The sequence below is a fragment of the Anser brachyrhynchus genome (genome assembly GCF_964034855.1).
Source record: "Anser brachyrhynchus genome assembly, contig: SCAFFOLD_92, whole genome shotgun sequence".
NCBI lineage: Eukaryota > Metazoa > Chordata > Aves > Anseriformes > Anatidae > Anser > Anser brachyrhynchus.
The window spans coordinates 495,652-517,259 of record NW_027663549.1 but is presented as its reverse complement, the minus strand read 5'-3'; the positions used below and the strand labels follow the sequence as shown (position 1 = coordinate 517,259).

The window sequence follows — 21,608 nt, the reverse complement described above, 5'->3', positions numbered from 1 at the left end:
TACAAATAAAATCATATTTCAGAGGGGAGGAATTATAAAAAAGAGAAAAACAGAGCAGAAAATACTCCAATTGATGTGGGTACATAATGTTCGTACTTCACACAACTACCAAAAGATGGAGGGAGTGGAAGGAAGTGGAGGAGTGAAATAAAATTTGGTATGTAAAAACAACTTTTCTCAAAGACGTTCACTAATGAGGCTTTTGACAAAAAAAAAATAAAAAATAGAGAGAAGCATTGTGACAGCTACTTACATGCTGTCCCACCAGCACTGCCTCTGCTAAGTGTTTCCTATTCAGTGCCCTAGATGTTACAGCTCCTGTTTGGTCATTTCTAATCGAGTGTAGGTACCCCACAATGGACCATCAGTTTTAACACAGGGCTGGATGCACAGGTAACCATCATAAATACTCGAGCATTGTAACACCTATGTCCCTTCATCAGTCTACAAAATCTTTTTAAGCTTCCCAGCTTTTCTTTTATCTACAGCATAGTAACATCTAGCTGTATGATAGAAAATTCAGTTCAAAAGAAAATAAATATTTTTCCTTAAATATATTTTATTCCTCCCAACTACAAATTCTTTTACTCCTGGAGAAAATAAATAAATAAAACAGCCAACATAATTTTAAATGCAAAGTTCAGCTTAAAATATTGCTTCTGATGATCAGAAGGACAATATGATTGCATATTAATTTTATCCACGAAGAAAAAAAAGCTGCTGAGGTTCATTTTATCATTTAAAATGCTCTTCAGTAGTCTTTCAACAATGCTGTTATGCAAGTTAGAAAGGAAGCACCAGCCTTTCTTCAAAACTATTTATCCAGAGTGTTTCCAGAGCACTGCGAGGCGCGTCTTGTGGAATACTTGGCTCATCGCTTAGCGGGGAATAGGGCATTCAAGAGAGGCAGGAACCCAGGGCCAGTGCCCCAGACCCACCCAAATACTACTAGCACTATTTGTTCAGCTTCTTCAGCCTTAAAACATTATCACTACTCCCTCTAGTGGGTGTCCTAATTGAAGCAAATGAAGCAAAATGAAACAAAACCGACACAAAACTAAAACTCCTAACAGTACTGATTTGTATGGTCATTTTAAACACCTTCTAACTGCATCAGCATTTAAACTATTCTCCCCTCTCCAAATGGAAAAAGAATTAGAAAAGCATGCCATGAACAGAGACTTTTGCATATAAATCACTACCAGATGAAGCAATGGAAAACAGTTATTAATGAATATTTTGCATTCTTCCTGTGTTTTGTAAAACTATGGCTTACACCAAAGTTCTGCTGAAAACACTTCAAGCTGATTGAATAGTTTGTAATGACATCTCGAAAAGATGCTCAGTTTAACAGGGTTCAGGACATGCTTTTAGAACAGGAAAAATTACAGGCTGTTTTTTAAAAAAAATAACCATGTTAAGAACATACCCATGACTGTCTATGTTTCAGTGTTAGCACAGCATAGGGAGATAGTAAGATTTATTGCTAATTACTAACAAGCTAGAAAAGTGAGAAACAAAAGAAAGAAACCAAAAGCACCTTCCCCCCCATCCACCCTCTTCCACCTCCTCCCCCTGAGCGGCGCAGGGGAACGGGGGAATGGGGGTTATGGTCAGTCTATAGCGCAGCTTCTCTGCCACTCCTTCTCGGTCACTCTCATCCCCTGTGCTGTGGGGTCCCTCCCACGGGATGCAGTCCTTGGTGAACTGATCCGGTGTGGGCTTCCCACAAGCAGCAGCTCTTCAAGAACTGCTCCAGATACGGGTCCATACCACGAGGTCCATCCCTCAGGAGCAAACTGCTCCAACCTGGATCCCCCACGGGCAGCAGCTCCTGCCAGGTCACCTCCTCCTGCGTGGTCTCCTCTCCACGGGCTACAGGTCCGGCCCGGAATCTGCTCCAGCAGGGGTCTTCCACAGGCCGCAGCCTCCGTCAGTGCAGGTCCACCTGCTCCACCGTGGTCTCCTCCACGGGCTGCAGGGTGGAACCCTGCTCCACTGTGGTACTCCATGGGCTGCAGGGGGACAGCCTGCTTCACCATGGTCCTCACCACAGACTGCAGGGGACTTCTGCTCCGGCGCCTGGAGCACCTCTCCCCCTCCTTCACTGACCTTGGCACCTGCAAGGCTGTTCCTCACTCCTCTCACTCTCCCAGCTGCTGTGTGGCACAGCGTTTTTGTTTTTTTTTCCCCTGTCTTAAATATGCTCTCACAGAGGCGCAAAACAACGTCGCTTATTGGCTCGGCTCTGGTCAGCAGTGGGGCCCTTACCAAACATGGGGCAGCTTCTAGGTTCTTCTCACAGAAGCCACCCCTATGGCCCCTGCTACCAAAACCTTGCCATGTAAACCCACTACACTCACTTAAAACTGAAGCAATATGCTGAAGAAGTTTATGTTTATGTGACCCTAATATCTTTAGACAGATCTCTTAAAATTTTGAGAACAAAAAAATGTCTCTGAAATAGCTGATCAGGAAACAATCTCATTTTCTCCGGGCGGCTGCTGCTGCAGTCTTTGCTTACAAAGCTCCATCACACTTCCTTTTTTAAAACAATGAGATGACAAAACTCCAAATACAGGTATTATCTTCATTCCAAGTCAGCTGATAACGTGGCTGTCTCAGCTACAATTTCAAACACAATCTCTTTTTTTTCCAGCCACCCCGAGAGAAAAGACTGTCCAGTTTATCTGATCACGAAAAATTGGAAGATACCAAAATTAATATGTAAAAACATAAAATTTCAGTTTTTGAAAGCTGATAAGCCTACACAGCAAACAGTCAAGCATACAAGAGGAAGAGACAACTTACCATAAACTGTTGAAGAAAATTGCTGTGCATGTTTATGTTATATAAAAACTATAGGTAAAATGGCAAAACAGAGGTTAAAATAAACCATTAAAAGATAAATTGAGTAAGCAAACAGAAGGAAAAAAAGCACAGGAATGAATGATGTTTCTAAAATCTAACCCAGAGCCTTTCAGTCTTTAATTATCCTAATTATCGAGGCATTTGTCCTTCATTAGTCATCAGACAATTACCGTAACACCCAGCTCTGAGTTTTGATTACTTTTCAAGAGCTACAATTCATTGCTGAAAGACATGAAAACCGTTGCCCTTTTGTACTAGTGCTTTTCAAATCCTGTAACTTTGAGCCAGGAATGAGAGAAATCACTGGTTTGGGATCTTTCAGCTCTGGAATCATGGCATGGTTCTGTCTTTGCAGGGTCACTCTCACCTCTATGAGGGAGGCACCGCTGTGCTCACCTGGGAAACTGGGGTGAAGAATCAGCCTTGTTGCTGCCACGGAGTGCCAGCAACAGCGATGCCAAAAGAGCAATATATTTAAACTTCCAGTCAAACTGACTGAAAAAAGCCCCAGTAACCTAATAACAAAGAAAACCTGAAAGACAATTAAGATTTTTTTCCCCTAAACAGCATTCATCCAAGCTAGGGAAATGCACATGCTATTTAGCCTGCATGGTTAAGATGCTAAGTTAGTAAAATGGTGTAAAATACACGTCAGCGTGTTAACAAGTCTGAATGTCAAGAGCCAAGTAAAAATAGAGCAGTTTCATGAGCAAAGTTGTTACAATTATAGCATCTCTCATTAATTACAGGCCATGGGGTTCTTTTATGAAGCAAAGTGTGGGAAATGCTATGATGATAAACCTGAGGCCTTGAGTCACAGAAAACAAAGTATCTGAACAATCAGAAGGATGTAAAGAAAAGTGATACAGCCTCAAATATAGTTTTTTGTCTTTCCAAATGGCCATTCTACTGACCATTTAAAGATACCTATACAATTAAGACACATTCAAGATATGAAAAAAAATCCAAAGAGACAAAATGGAAGTGAGGCACAGTTTCCACCAGATCTTTGATTTATTACTTTTTAATTCCCCATGATTTGGGAATTTTCAGCAAGGTACAATCCGACTGTATGCTGACATCTAAAAAAAGGTGACCTGGAAGGGTTTCCAAACAAACAGGACACAGGACGAAAAGATTTCTGGATATCAACAATAGTGAGACAGAACATGGACTTCCAGGACCCTGATGCCTGTAAGAAACAAATCACAGTCACCCAGAATTAACTCAGAAACAAAAGGTGAAGATTTCATCAATTTTCTATTCAGACTGTAACGAAGCAAAGCTCTCACTGAATCAGTAGCAAATTGTGCTAAATAAAAGGCCTGAGGAGTAAACTCAGGATTGAAAATCTGATTCATTAAAGGAAATAATATCTCAATCTGCCTCTTACACAGAGTAGGTAGAAAACATGTATGTACTTATGTGTGTGTGTGTATATATATGGTATGCACATATACACACACTCATGAGAGTGCTTTTAGTACTGAATGGAGACACTCCAGTGTAACCAGCATATATGCGTATATTGTGAAGGAATTTAGCAGTTTAATAACAGGCAAAATTAAACCCTTTAAATCGTTATGCCTAAACACTTTGTGCATTTTGCTGTGAAAACTAGAGCACTGTGCTCTCAGTATGCGAGTTTAAAAAAAAAAAAAGTTTGATGTTTAGGGATTTTTTTAAACAAAAGATAATTCCCTTTAGAAAAACTGAGCATTTAATTTTGAAGATATTTGCTTTTGGAAGGAGTATGGCTGTTACAATGCTTTGCATATATTAATGCAAATCACAGATGCTAGAGTGAATTAAAAAAAAAAAAAAAAAAAAAAAAAACTATTCCCAGAGAAATTAATCCAAAATGAAAACTTATGCTGCACTAAGTTAAATGGGCCATGCTGGATCCTTCTTTGCTGATCACAAATAAAACAAACTGCAATTCCAGATTGTGAATTTCTTGTGTTCTTGTAACTGTGATGACTGTTTTGATATGTATTTTCTTTGGTATTTCTAAGGAACACTTGTTATATTTTCCACTGTACTTAATATGTATGCCTTCCAACAGTTTTGTATCAAATTGGAACCATTTATAAGGAATATTTTGTTTACAATGATAGGCAAGTCAGCCACGACTCGAAACACTAAGCTAACTACAGCGAAGTTCAGCAATTTACCACTGAGAAGTTTATTTTGTTATTCTGTGTGAGTTTAGTTGCCACTCAAGGCAAGCTTTTTCTATTTCAGCCACCTTGCTGTTCATAGCATTCTTCAGCCCTCCTTGCTGGAGGCTTTTGACTGAAAATAAAATTGGTCTTATTGAAATGCTGTAACATTTCTCCGTCAGTACAGAAGCACTTAGGCAAAATTTGTCCATCTGTAAAACTCAACCTTTTCCCCCTCAAGGAGAAGCACATCCTGCAACTTGCATCGCGATATAGATTTGCAGTGACTCCAAGCTGAAGTAAAATGAAAACGTGCTGTAACAGGCAGATTTACAACTGTTGGTGAAAGCACTCCAGAACTAAAATTGCAAGTAAATTGTTTGTCTAGAAAGAAGCTCAGTCCTTTCCCCTGTGCAGCTCCTGCTTAAACTGAGAATTTCAAACCCCGATGACAGCAGAGACAGCTGGAAAATCGGACTGTTAGGACAGTAAATACATGGGAAATGGTATCCTATTGATTGAGGGAGGAGGCTGAATGTTATTTGGTGTACTCTGAATTTTTAAGACATTCACTGTGACTGAAAATTTGGGTAAAGAAGGCTTTGCTATTTTCTTAAAAGGGCCTTCAAATAAAGGTGTTTAAACTTAACATGATGGAGGGATTTTAAGCAAGCAGTGAGGAATTATTATCAGATCACGAGGTGAAGGTGAGTCTGGTAGTCTTTTTTGACGGAGACCACAGCGCAACAGCGAGAGAAAATGAAGAGCTGTGGGGACAGGTGTGTGTGAGGGGGAACACACCAACCACCGTCCAGGGGAAGCAGCAGCGGTTCTGCGCAAAGGGACAGCGGCATGGGGGCAGGCCGCCGCCGGGCGCCCCCAGCCGGCCCCAGCCAACGGCCGCGGCTCTGCGGGCAGCCCCCGGCCCGAGCCCGGGCCCCGCGGCCCAGCGGGCGGCGGATGGCGGGCGGTTACCAGCTGTGGGCGCCCCGCTCGCCCCTGGACGAGGCGCTGCGCTGGCTGCGGGGCGCCCCGCCGCCCGCTCCGCAGGCCGCCGCCATTTCGGCGCACCCCTTCCGCGGGGCCTGCCTGCCGCCGCTGGCGGCGGCGGCGGGCGGGCTGCGGGGCCGCGCGGCGGCGCTGCGGCGGCCGCAGGCCGTGAGGCTGCGGGGCCTCGACGCCGTTTTCGGGCGGCCGGTGACAGCGCAGCCGCCGCGCTGGAGCGGCTCGCTGCGGGTGTCGGAGCGCTCGGCCTTCTGCCGGGTGGTGGCCCCGCGGCAGCCGGGGCCTGGCGGGCTGCGGGAGACCGAGGCCCGGCTGGCCGCCGCCATGTGCCGCAGGATGCTGCGCGCCATCCTGTTGCTGTACGCCGCCTACAAGAAGTGTGCCTTCGCCCTGCAGCACTCGCGATGAGAGCCCTTGGCATCAGCCGGGGGGTGACCCGGGTCCGGCTTGGCTGGACGCTTCAGGGTGTTGGCTGCCTTGGAACCATACTGAAGCCTCACTGCACAGAGCATTCGATGAAACCTTACCTGTTGCGGCCAGTGCCTCGCTTGCCTGCCAGGATGGCACCCCAAGGAAAGCTGGCTGAAGAAGCACGGGGCTCAGAGTGCAACAGCATGAAGCTCGTGGACTCGGGCACCAGCTACATCAAAGAGATGAAAACCTGTGCGCCCCATCAGAGGTTATAGGGATGTGACTGCACCGTCTGCCTGTGTTTGTAGTCACGGCCTGATGAGTGCCAAGGAGGAGCGTGGTTCTGGCTTGCTGTGTTGCATGTAGTGTTCGCCATTCTGCTGGGAGAAAAGCCTGAAGTGAAATGTCTGCCAAACTGAGAAGCGCTGCTGCTTGAGATGTGGCTGTCTTTGCCAGACAGTCCTCAAAGAAAAGAGGTTTACACTCCTTTTATAGCTACGGGTACAAACTCCAAAACAGATCCCAACCTTAATACCTTCCAAGCCAAATCCGTTGTTTACTCATTTCTTGTCAACAAAGACCTCCACAAAAAAAACAAAAGTTACGGTTTAATCTGTTAATAAGTTTTACAGTTTCTCCCCCCTTGACCATTACTACTTTGTGAGAACTAACTGGTTTACAAAGAATTCAAATCGCCTTTTTATCATTCAGAGCAAAGTCTGTAGTTATTTACGGCTAGTGAAGGCAGTTCACATAAATACAGTCTTCAAAGTTACCCATGTGAATCTTTTTTCTTTTTTTTTTTTTTTAGCTAATGGTATAAGTATCCTTAAAGCAAAATTCATGCCATAACAGTTTTCTAAAAATGCACTTTTGATCTACTCTGTTCAAACTTTCTTTACAATTAAATGTACAGGTGTGAAAATCTATGTAGATTGCTTACAGCTAATGAAAACAATTTGCAAAGAATGACTGCAGAGTTGCTACTTACCTTCAAAATAACCAAAACAATATTTTTACTTGTTTTAAATGCCATAAACAGTGTATATAGCTTTTTAGAAATGTACTATTGGCTTCTTAACAGTCCAAATAAAATTTGTTCTGATTTATTTCCTGCCAGTATAGGTAATTTATTACAAGTTCCATAAAGTATAGTTACAAACTATCACAAAAATTATAGCAGCCTATAGAGTTTCAGTTAACCTTGCCCATGCAATTACAGAGGGGAAAGCATTTATAATGCATTTGTAGTCAATATTTCACATCACCCTGATAATATAATCATTATTCATTCCAATATGGAGATGAACATTCGGGGTTGTCATAGCATTCAGTCATTGCTTGTAACAAACTTTAGAAATGTCTTGTCATGGATTCACCCCTAATTGTGAAAAGCTGGTTGTCCCATCTTTCAGTAGAGGCTGATTTGCTTTCTAGACTATCTGGAACAAGCTAACAAGTTAGAATAGATGAGTGTGGCTGCTGGGAAGTATCACAACACAAGAAGAACTCGTAGAATCTACTTGTTTACAACTGATAAGTTAATAAAGAGATCAGCCAAATCTGGGGTCTGTGCTTTGCTTGTCCGTGGTAATAGCAGCCAGGCATTAGAAAGAAGTGCAAGCTTTGGAGCTGGATCTACAGTTCCTGTTTCTGATCCAGAGCTGCCTATTAAGACTGTGCAGAGTCAATCCTGCTGCAGTCTAAGCTGGATTTTCCCATTGAGTTCTCATCAGACCAGCATTCAGATCTGGCTCTGCTTTTTGGGCTAGTTTAAAGAGAAATTCATATCTGCTTACCTCTGAATGAATGCTTCTCCTAACCTAGGATATGTCAAGGGGAGTTGATACAGATCTACGGAAGTAATACTGATTTAAGCAAACAGGTTATTTGGCTAATAACTGTTTTTTCTAAAAAAAAAAAAAAAAAAAAAATGCACGAAGGGAAGGCCTTTTCTATTTAAAAATAAAGGTTTTAATGAGCACCCTGTTCACTGCCATACTGATAGATAATCATGAAGGAGAGGGTCTGGAAAAGTTTCTTCATAGTCTTTTCATAAAGCACTGGTGTAAAGCTGTCATCTCTACCTTACAGCAGACACAGTTCTGTAGCATTGACCTGAGGCTGAACTGTGAGCTACCTGGCAAGTCTTCCATGTTCATCCTCTCAAGCTGAGCCACAGCCATTAAACCCCAAATAGAAGGCCACAGCAGTGGTAGGTGATGAGAGACCATACAAAAGAAGGTGAGCATTAGGGCCTGTGAAAGGAAACCCTGTGCTTGCAAGGACTGCCGAGCTAGGTGTGGACCATCGGAGCTCCGTAAATGTTGTTCTTCTAATCACTTCTGATCATAGTGTGCTCCTGCAGGGAGAAGGTGATTGTTTCAACAGGTCAGGTGTATTTACGAGGTGTAGACAGTGCCCTAAAAGGTTTGCTGGTTTATAATGAAAGGAACTGAACAACTATGTCATGTTACACCAGCTGGTATGGCTTCTAGTATTGCTCTGAAACTACACCACAAATAAATTCCATAAACTTAGGCTACTGAGCATCCAGTCCAAACACCTGCTTTTTTTTCCTTAAGTGTTAATCCTTAAGCAATTAGGCACAACATGAAACTTTGTTTCTTAGAAATTTATTATGTAGGTCATGTTTGTTTGGCTGCAGTAAGGACTTACTGTTTTCGATACAGTAGTCTTGTTTATGTACAAAGACAGGGGAAAGTATGGCTTTTATAAACACAGTTGTGCATGGATAAAGTCTTCCTTCCAAGAAGCCCTGTGTACCACAAGCTTTTCTTATCCCCTTCCAGTCTCACTTTCACAATACCTTGTCCTGCTGTTTGCCTGCTTTTTGATTCCTTTCACACACAGCTTCAATGAAATCAATGCCCCCGCTCCATCTTTGCTGCCATTTCACTGTAGAGTTCCTGCTCAGACTTTAGTCATCCTGCTCCGTGCCTTGAGAAGGTGATTTCTGTTGATCCAATTGACAACAATAATAAAAAACAAGATGTGTAATTGCCTTTCTGTTCTCTCTGAATAACTGTGTGACACACCTGTCAGTTTCAGTGAGAGCTGAGCTTGGATGCAGACTGAATAGCAGCCACCCACAGCCTTGAAGGACACCTCAAGAGCCAGTTCAATGGTCAAAGTGGTTGATGTAAGAGTTTCTTTTTATACTATGTCTCCAAGCCAGCAGGCACTTATAGTTGTTTAACTTCACCAACGTAAGTCACTTTCATTCAGCTTGGTTGTTGCAGTTCACAGTGCACAGATAAACCCAAAGGTAAAGAAAATAACAACTCATACATCTTTAAATGATGTATCCCAATACCATCTGCTCCCAGGAACACCCTATTATCTCCAGCTCCAAGTTAGCCTGAGGCCAGGCAGGTTCCCATCTCACAGTGTGTGTCCTGCTTTCTCAGACATGCAAAGGAGACATAATTTAGACAACAAGCATTGCTGCAAGGTAGCTTAGTTTAACTTTCAACTTTTCATTATTTTTTCCCCTCCATCGGAAACTGTGACACTGAATAAGCATCCCTTGATGGTGGCTTTCAGATTTCCCAAATCTGAAAATTTCAAAGCACAGGTTCTAACCAGCTACTGGTGCACACAGCAGTAAGGCTTGCTCCTTTCAGATTAATCAGGGCTTCACTCGGCGATCCTTCTAATGCTACTTCAGTCTCCCCATCCCTTAAAGCAGGTCTGTGGAGAACCAGGTCTGTGCTTCCGTTCAGCTTGCTGTAGGCTGTGGTAGGGACAGAAGTAGGCAGGAGGAATTTGGCTTGAGGTGAGAGTTATTACCTTGGGAAGACTCAAGGTAGAGAAACGCTATTGTTCTCCACACCAGAAAGGGATATGCTGATTTTAGGGGGAAAGGAGAAATAACCTTCACCCTTAAAATGGACAATGAATCTTTTTATTACTGCTTTATGATCATAATGGATCTGCAACTTAAACCAGTCTGTTGCCCTGGATTGTTTCAACAAGTTCAAGATCAAACTTGGCTTTCTCAGTGTCAAGTGAGTTGAAATTAGAGGAGTATTGATTATTGCCTCAGCAGCGCTGTGGTCTGCTCACAGCAGCCTGTGGAGAATAGAAAGTTAAACAAAGGGATTAAACAAAGGGAGAAAGTGGGCCAGCAGCTGCAGATGGTGGCTAAACTGACGCTTGCACACAGGCTCCAAACAACCTTGGCTGTAATTGCTTACTTCTAGAACCATCCTTAGGATCATTGAACAGAGGCTCCTTTAATTGTCTGCTTTTACAGTGGTTTCAGAGAGAATTTTGCCATTTCTGTTTGGCTACATCTCAGAAAAATTCACATCATTTCCCACTGCCTGTGAACAATCATGCCGTCATATGCCACAGAGATGCTAGCAGCAGCAGTCCTTCTTCAGCTCCAGAGCAAGAAACAAGGGACCCTTTGCACATATGGTCCTACTGGATCCTCAGCGTCTTTGCTGAATTGGTGGCAGGCTTTCCACTCGCATCTCAGGGGCTCTGAATCATTAATGGTCCAGTCACCTTTGCTCTCAAACCTGAACTCTGGCTTTGCTTAATCAGCAAAGCTGATGTTTTTTTCCCCCCCTATCTGGGCTAGTAGATATGATTCATAACATCTCATGGCACTGTGTGTTTTCAAAGTTAATCTGATCAGGCCCGTATTTCAAGTCACTCAGTTCTTGAATCCTAGTAAGTCTACTACAGATGTGAGACTCCTGCATCCAAGTCCAACTGGCAGGTCATCATGTGCATCCCCATGCAGATGTGGTGGAAAAGCATCCAATTCATATGTTCAGTTCCTTAAAGGAGTCTTAGCGCCAGCACTAGGCCTGCAGCTGCATCAGGCTGGCTTGCCTTTAAAAGTGCCACATGCAAGGATGAGGACAGATGATCTTAAGACGTATGGGTACCCCATCTTCTCTGCTCCTGGGGCTTCCAGAAATAGCTAATTGATTCCCTATTAGCGCTGAGACAAGTTTTGACCCTGAATTTGTGGCAGCTCTATAGTATGACCAGCTATTTTGCAGCCAAGTAGAGCATCTAAAAAACATTCAACTCTTTTCACATCAGTGCAAATCCAGAGATTTTAGGCCAATAATGTGGGTTTAAAAGGTCTTCTTAATGAGTTTTATATGGCCATTCTGCAGTTCACAGTCTGCTGTAAGCTGACTAAGTGCCCTTCAGGTTAAGAAGAGATCAGACAATGTTGGGATTGATACACAACTAACTAGTAATGACTGGTGTACATGTTTGTATTTCTACTCTTAATGTAGATTATCAGCATTTGTGCACAGCTAATTTCCCTCTCCGTTGTGAGCCCTTTCATCAGAAAACAGAAAGATGCATTTTTTTGTAATAAGAAATTGAACTTTTGGAAAAAGAAAAAGAGGCCTCAAAAAGAGTAAACCTTAGTTAAAACTTACTAAGCATGTCAGTAAGTTCTCTTTAGCACCCTGACTCATTGCAAGCTGTTATATTATTCTCTTGGCTCAAGGTAGCTTATACTCATATGTAATGACAGCTGCCTTATTAGAGATACATCTTGAAGTTTTAACACTGCAGAACATAAATAGCACCTTGGAGTTGCAGAACCTTGCTTATCTTGCTAATGAGATACCAAGAGGAGAAACAATGACGCAAGTTCTGGGTTAGTCATGAGACAGGTGCCACCCACACTTGGAAAGGATTGCCCGCAGCCACAGCACAGGCTAATCTGTTGGTGCCAGCAGAGAAAACAAAACTAAATTATTTCACTGACGTGTATGAAGAAATACTCCCTCAGTGAGAAATCAGGAGCATCAGGCTGGGTCCCATCACAATTTTCTTCACTTTCTTTTGTCCATGTGACAAGTAGTACTTGGGAGCTTGGATCTTTCCCATTAGTTAAGTAAGCCTTGATGAGCCTGGAGGGAAAGAGCAACAATCAAGAGAAACAATCCTGCCATTTTGGAAGAATTGTTTTATCCCCATCCTTCATACGTTGTGTACATCGTGTGTATTGAAGTAAGTCAATCCTGTTGGGGGCTTTCCATTCAAATTGCTGCTTTTTCAATTAAAAAGACCACAAAGCATGATTAAAATTCAGATTGCTGGTCTTGGCTGTTTTCATACATTGGCTTTAAAACATTTGTTAAGCACCATCTGCTGTACATTCAGAAAATAGCAACTAGAACTGCTCATCTCTTTCCAGCTTCTTAATAAAATTAAAGTTATTTAAATGCTGTCTACTATGAAATATAGTATGTCAGCTCCAGAATGTTTAAACTGCATTTATATAGTTCTCCAATTGCATTATCTATCTACAGTTAGAGATAGAACACAAGTTTCTCTTGGGAGAGGAACTGTATTACAGTTAACAACTGTATTTTGTAATAAACATCATGTCCTAGAATAGGACAGTGGAAGGAGTCAAGAAAATATCTATGTTAAGCCTGAATTCCAGGTGTACTAAATAAAAGAGGATGAATGCAGCCAGAGACAAAGCACTGTCTTTCAAGGACAAATTCAATGTGCAGTGACTGCAGGACTCAATGACAAAAACAAAAGCTACACATCAGTTGAAAATCCTAAATGGGCAATATTAGCTTTTCAATATTGTTTAATTATCAGATCAGTTATCACTAATACTCCCAGCCATCACAACTCTTTTGACAGTGAACTGCAGGCAATGGAGAAAAGAACTCCAATTATTAGACTGAACTGAGTGAAAAGCCTGAAAGGAGTAAATAAACCTGGAGAACATTTAAATGAAAAACAGCCACTAGACATTTTTTCCGTCAGCTTCTGTGTTTGGCCTTTCTTCCCTGCTTTTTAGCAGAAGACGTTCTCTCTGAGCAGGAAGGAAGGAGTGTCAGAAGCTGTTGCATTCAGAATGATTTGCACAAGAGCACGAAGGGAAAGATTGCAACCATGATGTGCAAGGCAAAGGCTGACCAAACAAAGCAGAGTTGGAGAAGCCTAACTCTCAGAAGTGCCCTGCTGGAGCAAATTCTGCTCCTTTCTTGTCCTTCACATCAATACTTAGTACAAACTAAGCAGGGAGTCCCGCAGCTATGCAGGGGACTACACAGCACCAGTAGTCCTATAATTTAAAATCAAGCAAGCTCCTAGATCTCTTACCTTCTGTGCTCTCCCCATCTCAATCCAGGAGAGAGAAGAGAGAAATCCACCAAAGAAGGTCATCTTTTCACTCAGCCCACAGCCAGGCCTGCTCTCAGCCCTGACCTTTTGGTTCATAAGTTACTTACTCATTCTAAAGTAGGGCAGGCTCCTCTCTGCAAGAAATAAAAATACTTCATAACTGTGAGGACTGATCTGGAGACCAATGAACATCAACAGAAGCCTTGCCCAAGTATGGATCAGTAGATTTCTAAGAAATTCATTGCTCCTAAAGTCAAAGTGATTTTGTAAGCCATTATCGTTTCTGTTCAACCAGAGGGAAAACTGAGGCAAGTAGCAGTAAAGGAACTTGGCTGAGTGATATTACATAAGCCAGTCATCACCAGAGCAAATGGTCCCAAATTACCAGTTCCCAAATCACAGGTGGAACCGCAGACAAACTCTCTGCATGGCTCTCCCCTCTTCCCTCCCCTCCCAGGAAGTTACAGTACTTAAGATTAGGTCTTAGAGAACACAGTCATTATGTGGAAGCTGTTGTTTTTCTGAGTCAGACCTTGCAAATCAGGACAGCTGTTTTCACTGATGGCTATGAAATTATCAGGCATCCATTTTTATCTGCATAAAGATAATAAATATTAAGTTTATAAGGGAATAAAGTCTTTGCAAGCATACTCATCACAATCCTACTCTTACAAAGTTATATTAGTACAACATTCTTGCAAAGAGGGTATAGACACTCAAAGAAAACATCTCAAAGTTGCCATTTTGCAGTTCTGGAAGATGCATTAAACTACATAATAATTTTAATTTCAAAAGGTATAAACCGAGATGTACCAAACTCAGAAATTTAGTAAAATCTTAAATAGATTTCTTAGTTCCATGAATGCACCTCAGGTGAAACCTTTTAAAAACTCAGCATGAGTAAGCAAAGCAATTCTAAATATTAGAATGTAAACATTCTGCAGTGATGCTCTTGACATGACAGAACATTCTCCACAAATTCCATATGAAACATTTCAAGTAACCAGTCCAAACATTAATGGCTTCAAGCATTTAATATAACGTGATACACACTGAAATTTTCCCTGCAGCTTCTCCTCCCTTGATCGTTTGCAGGGTAACAGTTATAATGAACAAGAGGTCAAAAACAAAACAAAACATAATAATTAAAAATAAATAAATAAGTAAACCCTACCCCAACCAACAACAACAAAAAACCTATCCCCAATAAAAATAAACAAGCAAAAGAAAACCTTCTCTTTTGACAGAAGTATTATTCTATGGGTTCTAGGGTTATTCTTGATGCACATCTGTATGAAGAAACTCAGGACTGTACAACAAAGAGTGGGGTTCAAATACCCGTGTATTTACATCCCAAACATTCAGGTATCTAAGATAGAAGAAATAATTTCTTCCAAAACACTGCTTGTTTATTTCTCTCAGTTCAAGGCATTATGAAATCTTAGCTGTAAAACTGCAGTAGTACATACCTGCTTCTGGGTTTTGATCCACATCCTTTAGAAAACAATCAATTTTTTTCTATAGGTTTTGAAAGCCACTTGATACGCATTAAGGAAGATGAATACTTGAATGAAATTAAAAAAAATGTTTTGAAATCCTCTTTTTTTCAACAGTTTCTATATTCACTCTTCCTTTTTCCTTATTAGTACTATTTAACATAATCTACAAAATAAGAACTCTTGCAGCAAAATATTTATACTGATTTGGGCCATAGATGATTATGCTCTAACACAGTGCTATCAGAGATTGATATTGAACTACAGCTAGAAGCAATTAGAAGCAATTAGAAATGTAATAATTGAAAGCAGCCACACCAGGATTGTGGATTACTTCCACAATAATAAAACTAGGGTGGTGATAGTATGATCTCAACCAGTTTAAAACTAGTATAGCTAGCAACAGTTAACTCACTGAAATTGTTCCCTCCTTTCAGCTGTGCAAAATGAAAAAGAAATCAAGTCGGGTATCTCTCTTTCTTTTAACAAAAGAAAGAAAGAAATGGGGTAGGAAATTAGAACATAAGAAATTAGGCATTGACATCAGAAATCAGTGGAAAAATAAAATAAAATAAAAAAACTTCAATCTTCTAAAGTCTCAATAAAAAAGTCTCCAAAAAGCACCGACTTCTATGATGTTCTAAGAGTAGATATCAGCATGAACATAAAACAGATCTATATATAGAAACGATGAAGAAAGATAAAATGTCATGCTACAAGGTTTAAGATTTTATCCTGCCAGATGCTGAACTCTCTGGCCCTGACCCAGCAAACCATTTAAGCATGTGGTTAGAAGTCAGCGTGCATGTTGCCCTGTTGAAACAAATGTGGTTATTTAAAGTTAGCACATAGTTACGTGCTTTGAAAGATTGGGTCATTAGAGTACCAACCACTTACTGCCAGAGTATAAGGCTAAATTACTGCTATGTACAGGTGGTTACTTAGCTGTCCATTATGAGGCTCACATACCACTCTCTGAAGCACACTTTGAAGCATTTCCTCACCAGTGGATAAGAAAAAAATGTGGGTCTTTGTGGGAAGGAAATTACTCCTTTCCCATCATTTCACTTTCATGTGCAAAACCAAATTACACTGATGCCCAGGTACAAGCATCACGTGGGGAAACGCATTCCACTATCAAAGACAATGGTAGTTATACAATGCTACCCACTGCATCCCATGTGCACTAACTCCATTAAATCCAACTTCCTCCTGTATGCAGGCCTAGTATAACTCATAATTTGCAATGAAAAGGGTAAAATCATGCAGATAACAAATGCCACATTTTGTTTTTAGCATTGTTTAGATTTTCTAAAATACTGCTTGATGCTGGGCAACATTGCTGCCTAGCAAAAACATTGTTGTTAAAAAGAAGAGTTGTGCCCTCTTAATATTGAATAGAACTTGTAATCCTATCTTAAAGCCAGGAGCAAGACTAGTTATAAAAGTGCATTTGTAGCCTTTGTTCTGACTGTTGTAGACTGGGAAATAGCTGTGTGCTCATTAAAGTATATGTCAAACCTCTCATATATGTCAAACCTGACATATATGTCAAACCTTCTCATGAAACCAAATCACATTTGTTATGCTCATGGAAGCAAGAGAACCATATTCTGCAGATGTTTGCCTGCCCAGGAAATAAGGTCCCTTTCCTTAACTGAGGTGACTTTTTCTACTGTGATTTAGGGGTTGTGAGTAAAAGTTAGAATAGAAACTCATAATTTTATTTTAATTATGGTTTTATATACCTGCCAAAATGTATCTGTTCTGTTCAGATCTCAACATGTGATTCCGCCATGGTTGGTTTGGCTTTTTAGTTTTGTTTTTGCTTGAGGAGTGCGGGCATACTTTGCCTTTGTCAGGGAACACGTTCACAGTTTGGTTCTTACCATGTAGAGAGAAAATACCCACATAGGAAAAAAAAACAAAAAACAAACACTAAAAATCATATTACTTCTTTTTCCCTTATTACTTGCCTCTAACCTTATTCTGCCATCCTTCCTGTTTATGTCCTCACGTTATTGCACCATCTTCATTCAAGCAAAGCACAGCACCTGGCCATTTCAGGAGTCAAGAGTTACCTTGCCTTCATAGGAGAACCCTATTCTGTTGTTACAGTCTCTGCTTGGTGCTCAGGTATCACAGTGATGATTGAACTAGAAATAGTAATATGTGTGACAACCTTTACATAGGGAGAGAAAGAATTCTGTAATGGCAGTGCAGTTAGGCTTTTGTTCTTAAACTCTGCAGTGGTTCTGCAAAGGTTTTTGTAACGAGGCAGAAATGTCTCTCTCACCACAGAGGTTACTAAAATGGTAAACATCAGGGATAGCAGCACAAGCATTTGATGAGCACATATAGCATAAAGTTCTTGTTTGTCAAATACTGAAATCTCGGCATAATGCCCCCTTAGTTGGGACTGTTCCTGAAATTCCTGAAACATCTCATCACTTCAGTCCCTAATTGTCTGCATCTCCTTCTCCACCCTGTCCATCCGCAAATGCATGGGCTATTATTCTTATATCTCTTATCTCTGGTGTTACCTTGTCCGCTGTTGATGAAGGGGAAAAAAAGATGTAACTCTAGGCTGTCGATCAGGATCAGCCCATCCTTTGCAAATGTCAGCTTCTGTCAGTAAGAAGCTAAGCAGTGTCACACTGTATTTGAATCCTATGTTCAAACAAAGCAGAGAAGCTCCTGATGAGAAGAAATTACTTCTTTAGGTCATCTACCAGAATCTATTTGTGTGATTTAAGGATAGGTTCACATTTGGGTAGGGTATAGGAATCTTTTTTTTTTTTTTTTTTTTCTCCAAGTGCATAACTAACTCCATGGAAGAAAGGTGTTCTTGGAAGATGTAGGAGTACCTACAGGGTCTTGGGCTACAACTTAAATTGCTCTGCTTGGCTGTGGTTTGACTCCATGGTTTATAAACTTCAACATATATGATAAAAATAGACTCAGTTGAAAGTAAATGAGGGGGAAGTAAATGTATTCTACCTCCACATATGCCAACTGAAAGCTGACTTTGAAGTGACAGTGATATGGGAGATATGGAAAACCTGATCCAAAGCAGACCTAGGTAGATTGGTAAAATACCAGCTGACATTCCCCTCAGTGAGGTGTAGCATTTCAGAACAGTTTCAATCTACAACCGTAAAAAAAAAAGATGCATAAACACAAATGCTTCATTTCCCCACTGACGAACAGAGTGTTAAATGACTTGCCAGGGTTATGCAACCCTGCTTATGCGTAGCAGGTTAACAGCGAACCTATTGATCCAAGTCTTTCCTTGAGTCTATCCGATGGATTGCAACACTGCGACTCAGAGTTTCCTTTTGGATCCCTCCAGCTCTAGCATTTGGATTTCCAGCTCTAGCATCCTAGGGGTAATATTTCATGAGCCAAGACAGCAGAATTAGAAAGAATGCTGCACTAAGAAGGAAGATGGGCTGCAAACCAAACTCTCTGAGGCTGATGGTAATGTTGTTATTGATGTTATTGGGCTAGACTTTTGACTTTTGAATAGTCTGGAAAAAGAAGGGCAAACAGCAGAGAGGAGTGAGACAACCCTAACTGGAACTGATCTGGTCTGAATAGCTCAGTTGTAACCATACAATGAATAGCACAGGGTAGCCACAGATAAGGATATAAAACCCATGCAAAGTTGAAATGTGGGGGTAGTCTCTAGAAAAGCAGAACTCCTTTACTTTAGACTATACACAAGAACTGGGCAGATGATAGCTCCACCATGGCCTTGATAACTGCAGCATTTAGAGGAAAAATCTCTACAACACAGCTCTAGGGCACAATCAGACAGCTTAGAGGTAAAACCACTTTATTCCTCAGTCCACATCACCTAGCAGGGGGCTGCCCTTAATTAGGCAGATGTAGAAAAGCTAAACTGAGGAATGAGTCATTTTGCAGTAACCTGTAGGTCAGGTTTCAAACTGAACCATTTTAGGACTTAAAAAATAAAGAACCCATCCTACAGACAATCTGTGTCACCTCTTCACCTGGCAGCAATTAAGCATTGCTTGAATGCAATCAGTGGCCTGAGGGAGCTGGAGGGCTCTCCCTTCACCTTTCACTCACCTTCATCTAACAGGAGAAGAAAAGAGAAGGACACCTCTATACACTGTTCATCTATGCAATTCACTGATTTATTTATTTATTTTATTTTGGAAACACAGTAAGTAATTAAAATCAATCAGTAATGAAAATCTATCCTAACCTAGAGCTGGGCAAATAACCTTTCTAATAGTTTAGATGCCATATCACAACACTGAAAACTCACAGGCTGAAATGTTCTGTGGTATAACTGATGCTTTAGATTATTTTAATGACTGCTATTTCATGTTTTAACTCCATGGACCAATTGCAATTGTTCTAAATTTCAGCTTTGCTATTCAATTATCACATGAGCCGCATAAAACCCTCTCAGTTTCCTGCTCTGACAGGATCTGCACATTTGCAATTCTGCTTCCCAGCGCACTTGTGTATGTGGCTTTGAAACCTGCTCTGCCAGTAAAACTGAATTATTTGATTGTTCCGAGAAAATGAACACAAAAGGGACATAAAAAGAGCAAGCTGAGTTTATTCAAGATTTGGACAAACATCTGTGGAATGCTCCTGGCATTATTTGCCCAGCTCTTTTTAACACTGTGGTGGTACAGCATTTTAAACAGTGTGGTGCCTACGGTACCCATGCTCACTCAGCATCTTCCTCCAAGACAGGATCGCAGACAGGCTGTATCACCCAAAACATGTTGTACCCACACACTCACTGCAAACTCAGACCCTGTAAAGCTTCCTGGAGGGTGAAGAATTAAAGGGGAAAATTGTTCAAAGCATTACAATGTGCAATTTCAATGTAAGGCATAATGAAAGTAGCTGTGTGGGAGGATATTACTTCATTATAAACCTCAATCGGATGCCCGAAGATTTCTATCATCTCAAGAGAACATTCCATCAGGCTCTACAAGAGGTTTTCCAGTGGAAGAAAAATTGCTCTCTGCTCCCCGCCCCCCCCCCCCCCCTTCAGGCTTGAGAAAATTGTATGGCTTTTTTAACAGTTTCTAATGAAATCCCATATTACTGCTTCTCCCCTGGGAGACTTCAAAAGTCATGCAAACTTCACAGAGCCCATATGTTCGTAAACCTCAAGCAAAAGACCAGTAAGGAAATAAATTGCAGTTCTCCAATTAGCATCTGACATTCTATAATGTTTTTTTGAAAGGGAGAATTTGTCTTTTTTCTTAACCATGCTGATAGAATAAATGAGTTACTAAACCTAGCATTATTTCATGTTTTAAGGCACACTGAAATCAAAAACTCCAATTCACGGTGGAATACGAAACAAACCCAGCAATTTAGAACACGCTAAAGGGGATAAAACATGCATGAATATTTTCTTCAAGCTCCTTATTGTGTATTCACAGCTACTGCCAAGCACGACAACATAGACGGGGTATTAGGATATGAAATGGGAAGTGGTCAAATTTTCAAAGCAGGCTGCTGGGTGTCGAACACTTTTGAAAATCTGGCCCTTGACTCTTGGTGACATTCCAGAAAGAAATCTCTCTCTGCTGGCACTTGGCCAATCAGCTTTGGAAATCCTTTTGCACAGTTATTTCAGTAAAGCATAAAAGCCGATCCCTAGCTTTCTCTGTGTGATTAAGCACTGTCACCAATCACTATGCAGCTCTAAGATACGCATTAAATATTCCTAGATAAATCCTCCATCCCCAGAGAAATGTGTTCCCTGTACAACTGTAAATCCAGGTTCTGTGTTGAAACTAATCCAGTCTGGCAATGCTGTGGCCCTAGAAAAGTTTCCTTGGAAACGACAAACTCATGCAATGGCAAAGTCAACCAATCTTTTCATGCCACTATATTATATTAAAAACACCTGGTTTATTTATACAATGACTTACAGATTAGGGTTTTAGAAATAATAATACATAAACTTTATAGCAAAAAATATACATATAATATTTCATCCTTCTGTGATATATAGAAATGATGTATATTTGTGTGTGTGTACATATATATAAATATATGGTTTGTAATTATGCTTAGGGCACTTGTGTATAGATATGTGTATCTACATACACACAGTATACATTTATTTATCTTTGTCGGTGCCATGTGTGTATACATAAACACACATAAATACACACACAGGACCATATTTACACTCTGTGAGTAGATGTGTACATTGCAGAATCTGCACACAAACAGCTGTAGTCCTTCACTGGCTGTGAGCATCAGGGGGGTCAGTGACACCCACGTTAGTGTCCGCTGAGAGAGAACAAATGTCATCGCTGTGGGCATAGGACTGGCTTGATGCATCTTCCTTTGTGAAGAACTAGATTTGCTGGACAGTGGCACCCTGCAATGCAGGGCTTGTTGCATGGTCCAATCTCATTCCAGTTGTCACATGTTTTGACACATCCTGGACCACAGGTATCATAAACTGCACAGTGTTTACACTGGGTTGCTGAAA

The 21,608-nt window shown here is 41.0% G+C and overlaps 1 protein-coding gene and 1 long non-coding RNA gene across 5 annotated transcripts in view; one reads left to right on the top strand and one right to left on the bottom strand.

The window, feature by feature from the left end:
* The window catches only part of LOC308187286, a 93,804-nt gene extending 78,528 nt beyond the window's left edge, over positions 1 to 15,276 (bottom strand). For 2 of the 4 annotated variants that reach the window (XR_013944578.1, XR_013944579.1), the window contains exons 1-5: positions 15,074 to 15,275; positions 14,137 to 14,198; positions 13,584 to 13,738; positions 6,566 to 12,367; positions 2,812 to 4,063 (exon numbers count right to left, since the gene is read on the bottom strand). This is a non-coding gene — a long non-coding RNA (uncharacterized lncRNA). Of the gene's footprint in view, positions 1 to 2,811; positions 4,064 to 6,565; positions 12,368 to 13,583; positions 13,739 to 13,989; positions 14,086 to 14,136; positions 14,199 to 15,073 lie in introns of those variants that run through there. The other 2 variants (XR_013944577.1, XR_013944580.1) reach the window with 2 other exon arrangements.
* On the top strand, positions 4,146 to 6,566 carry LOC308187285 (FANCD2 opposite strand protein-like). Its single transcript, XM_080609467.1, has one exon. The coding sequence runs from the start codon at positions 5,886 to 5,888 to the stop codon at positions 6,444 to 6,446; it is 561 nt and encodes a 186-aa protein (XP_080465593.1). The 5' UTR covers positions 4,146 to 5,885; the 3' UTR covers positions 6,447 to 6,566.
* Positions 15,277 to 21,608: the final 6,332 nt, after the last annotated feature.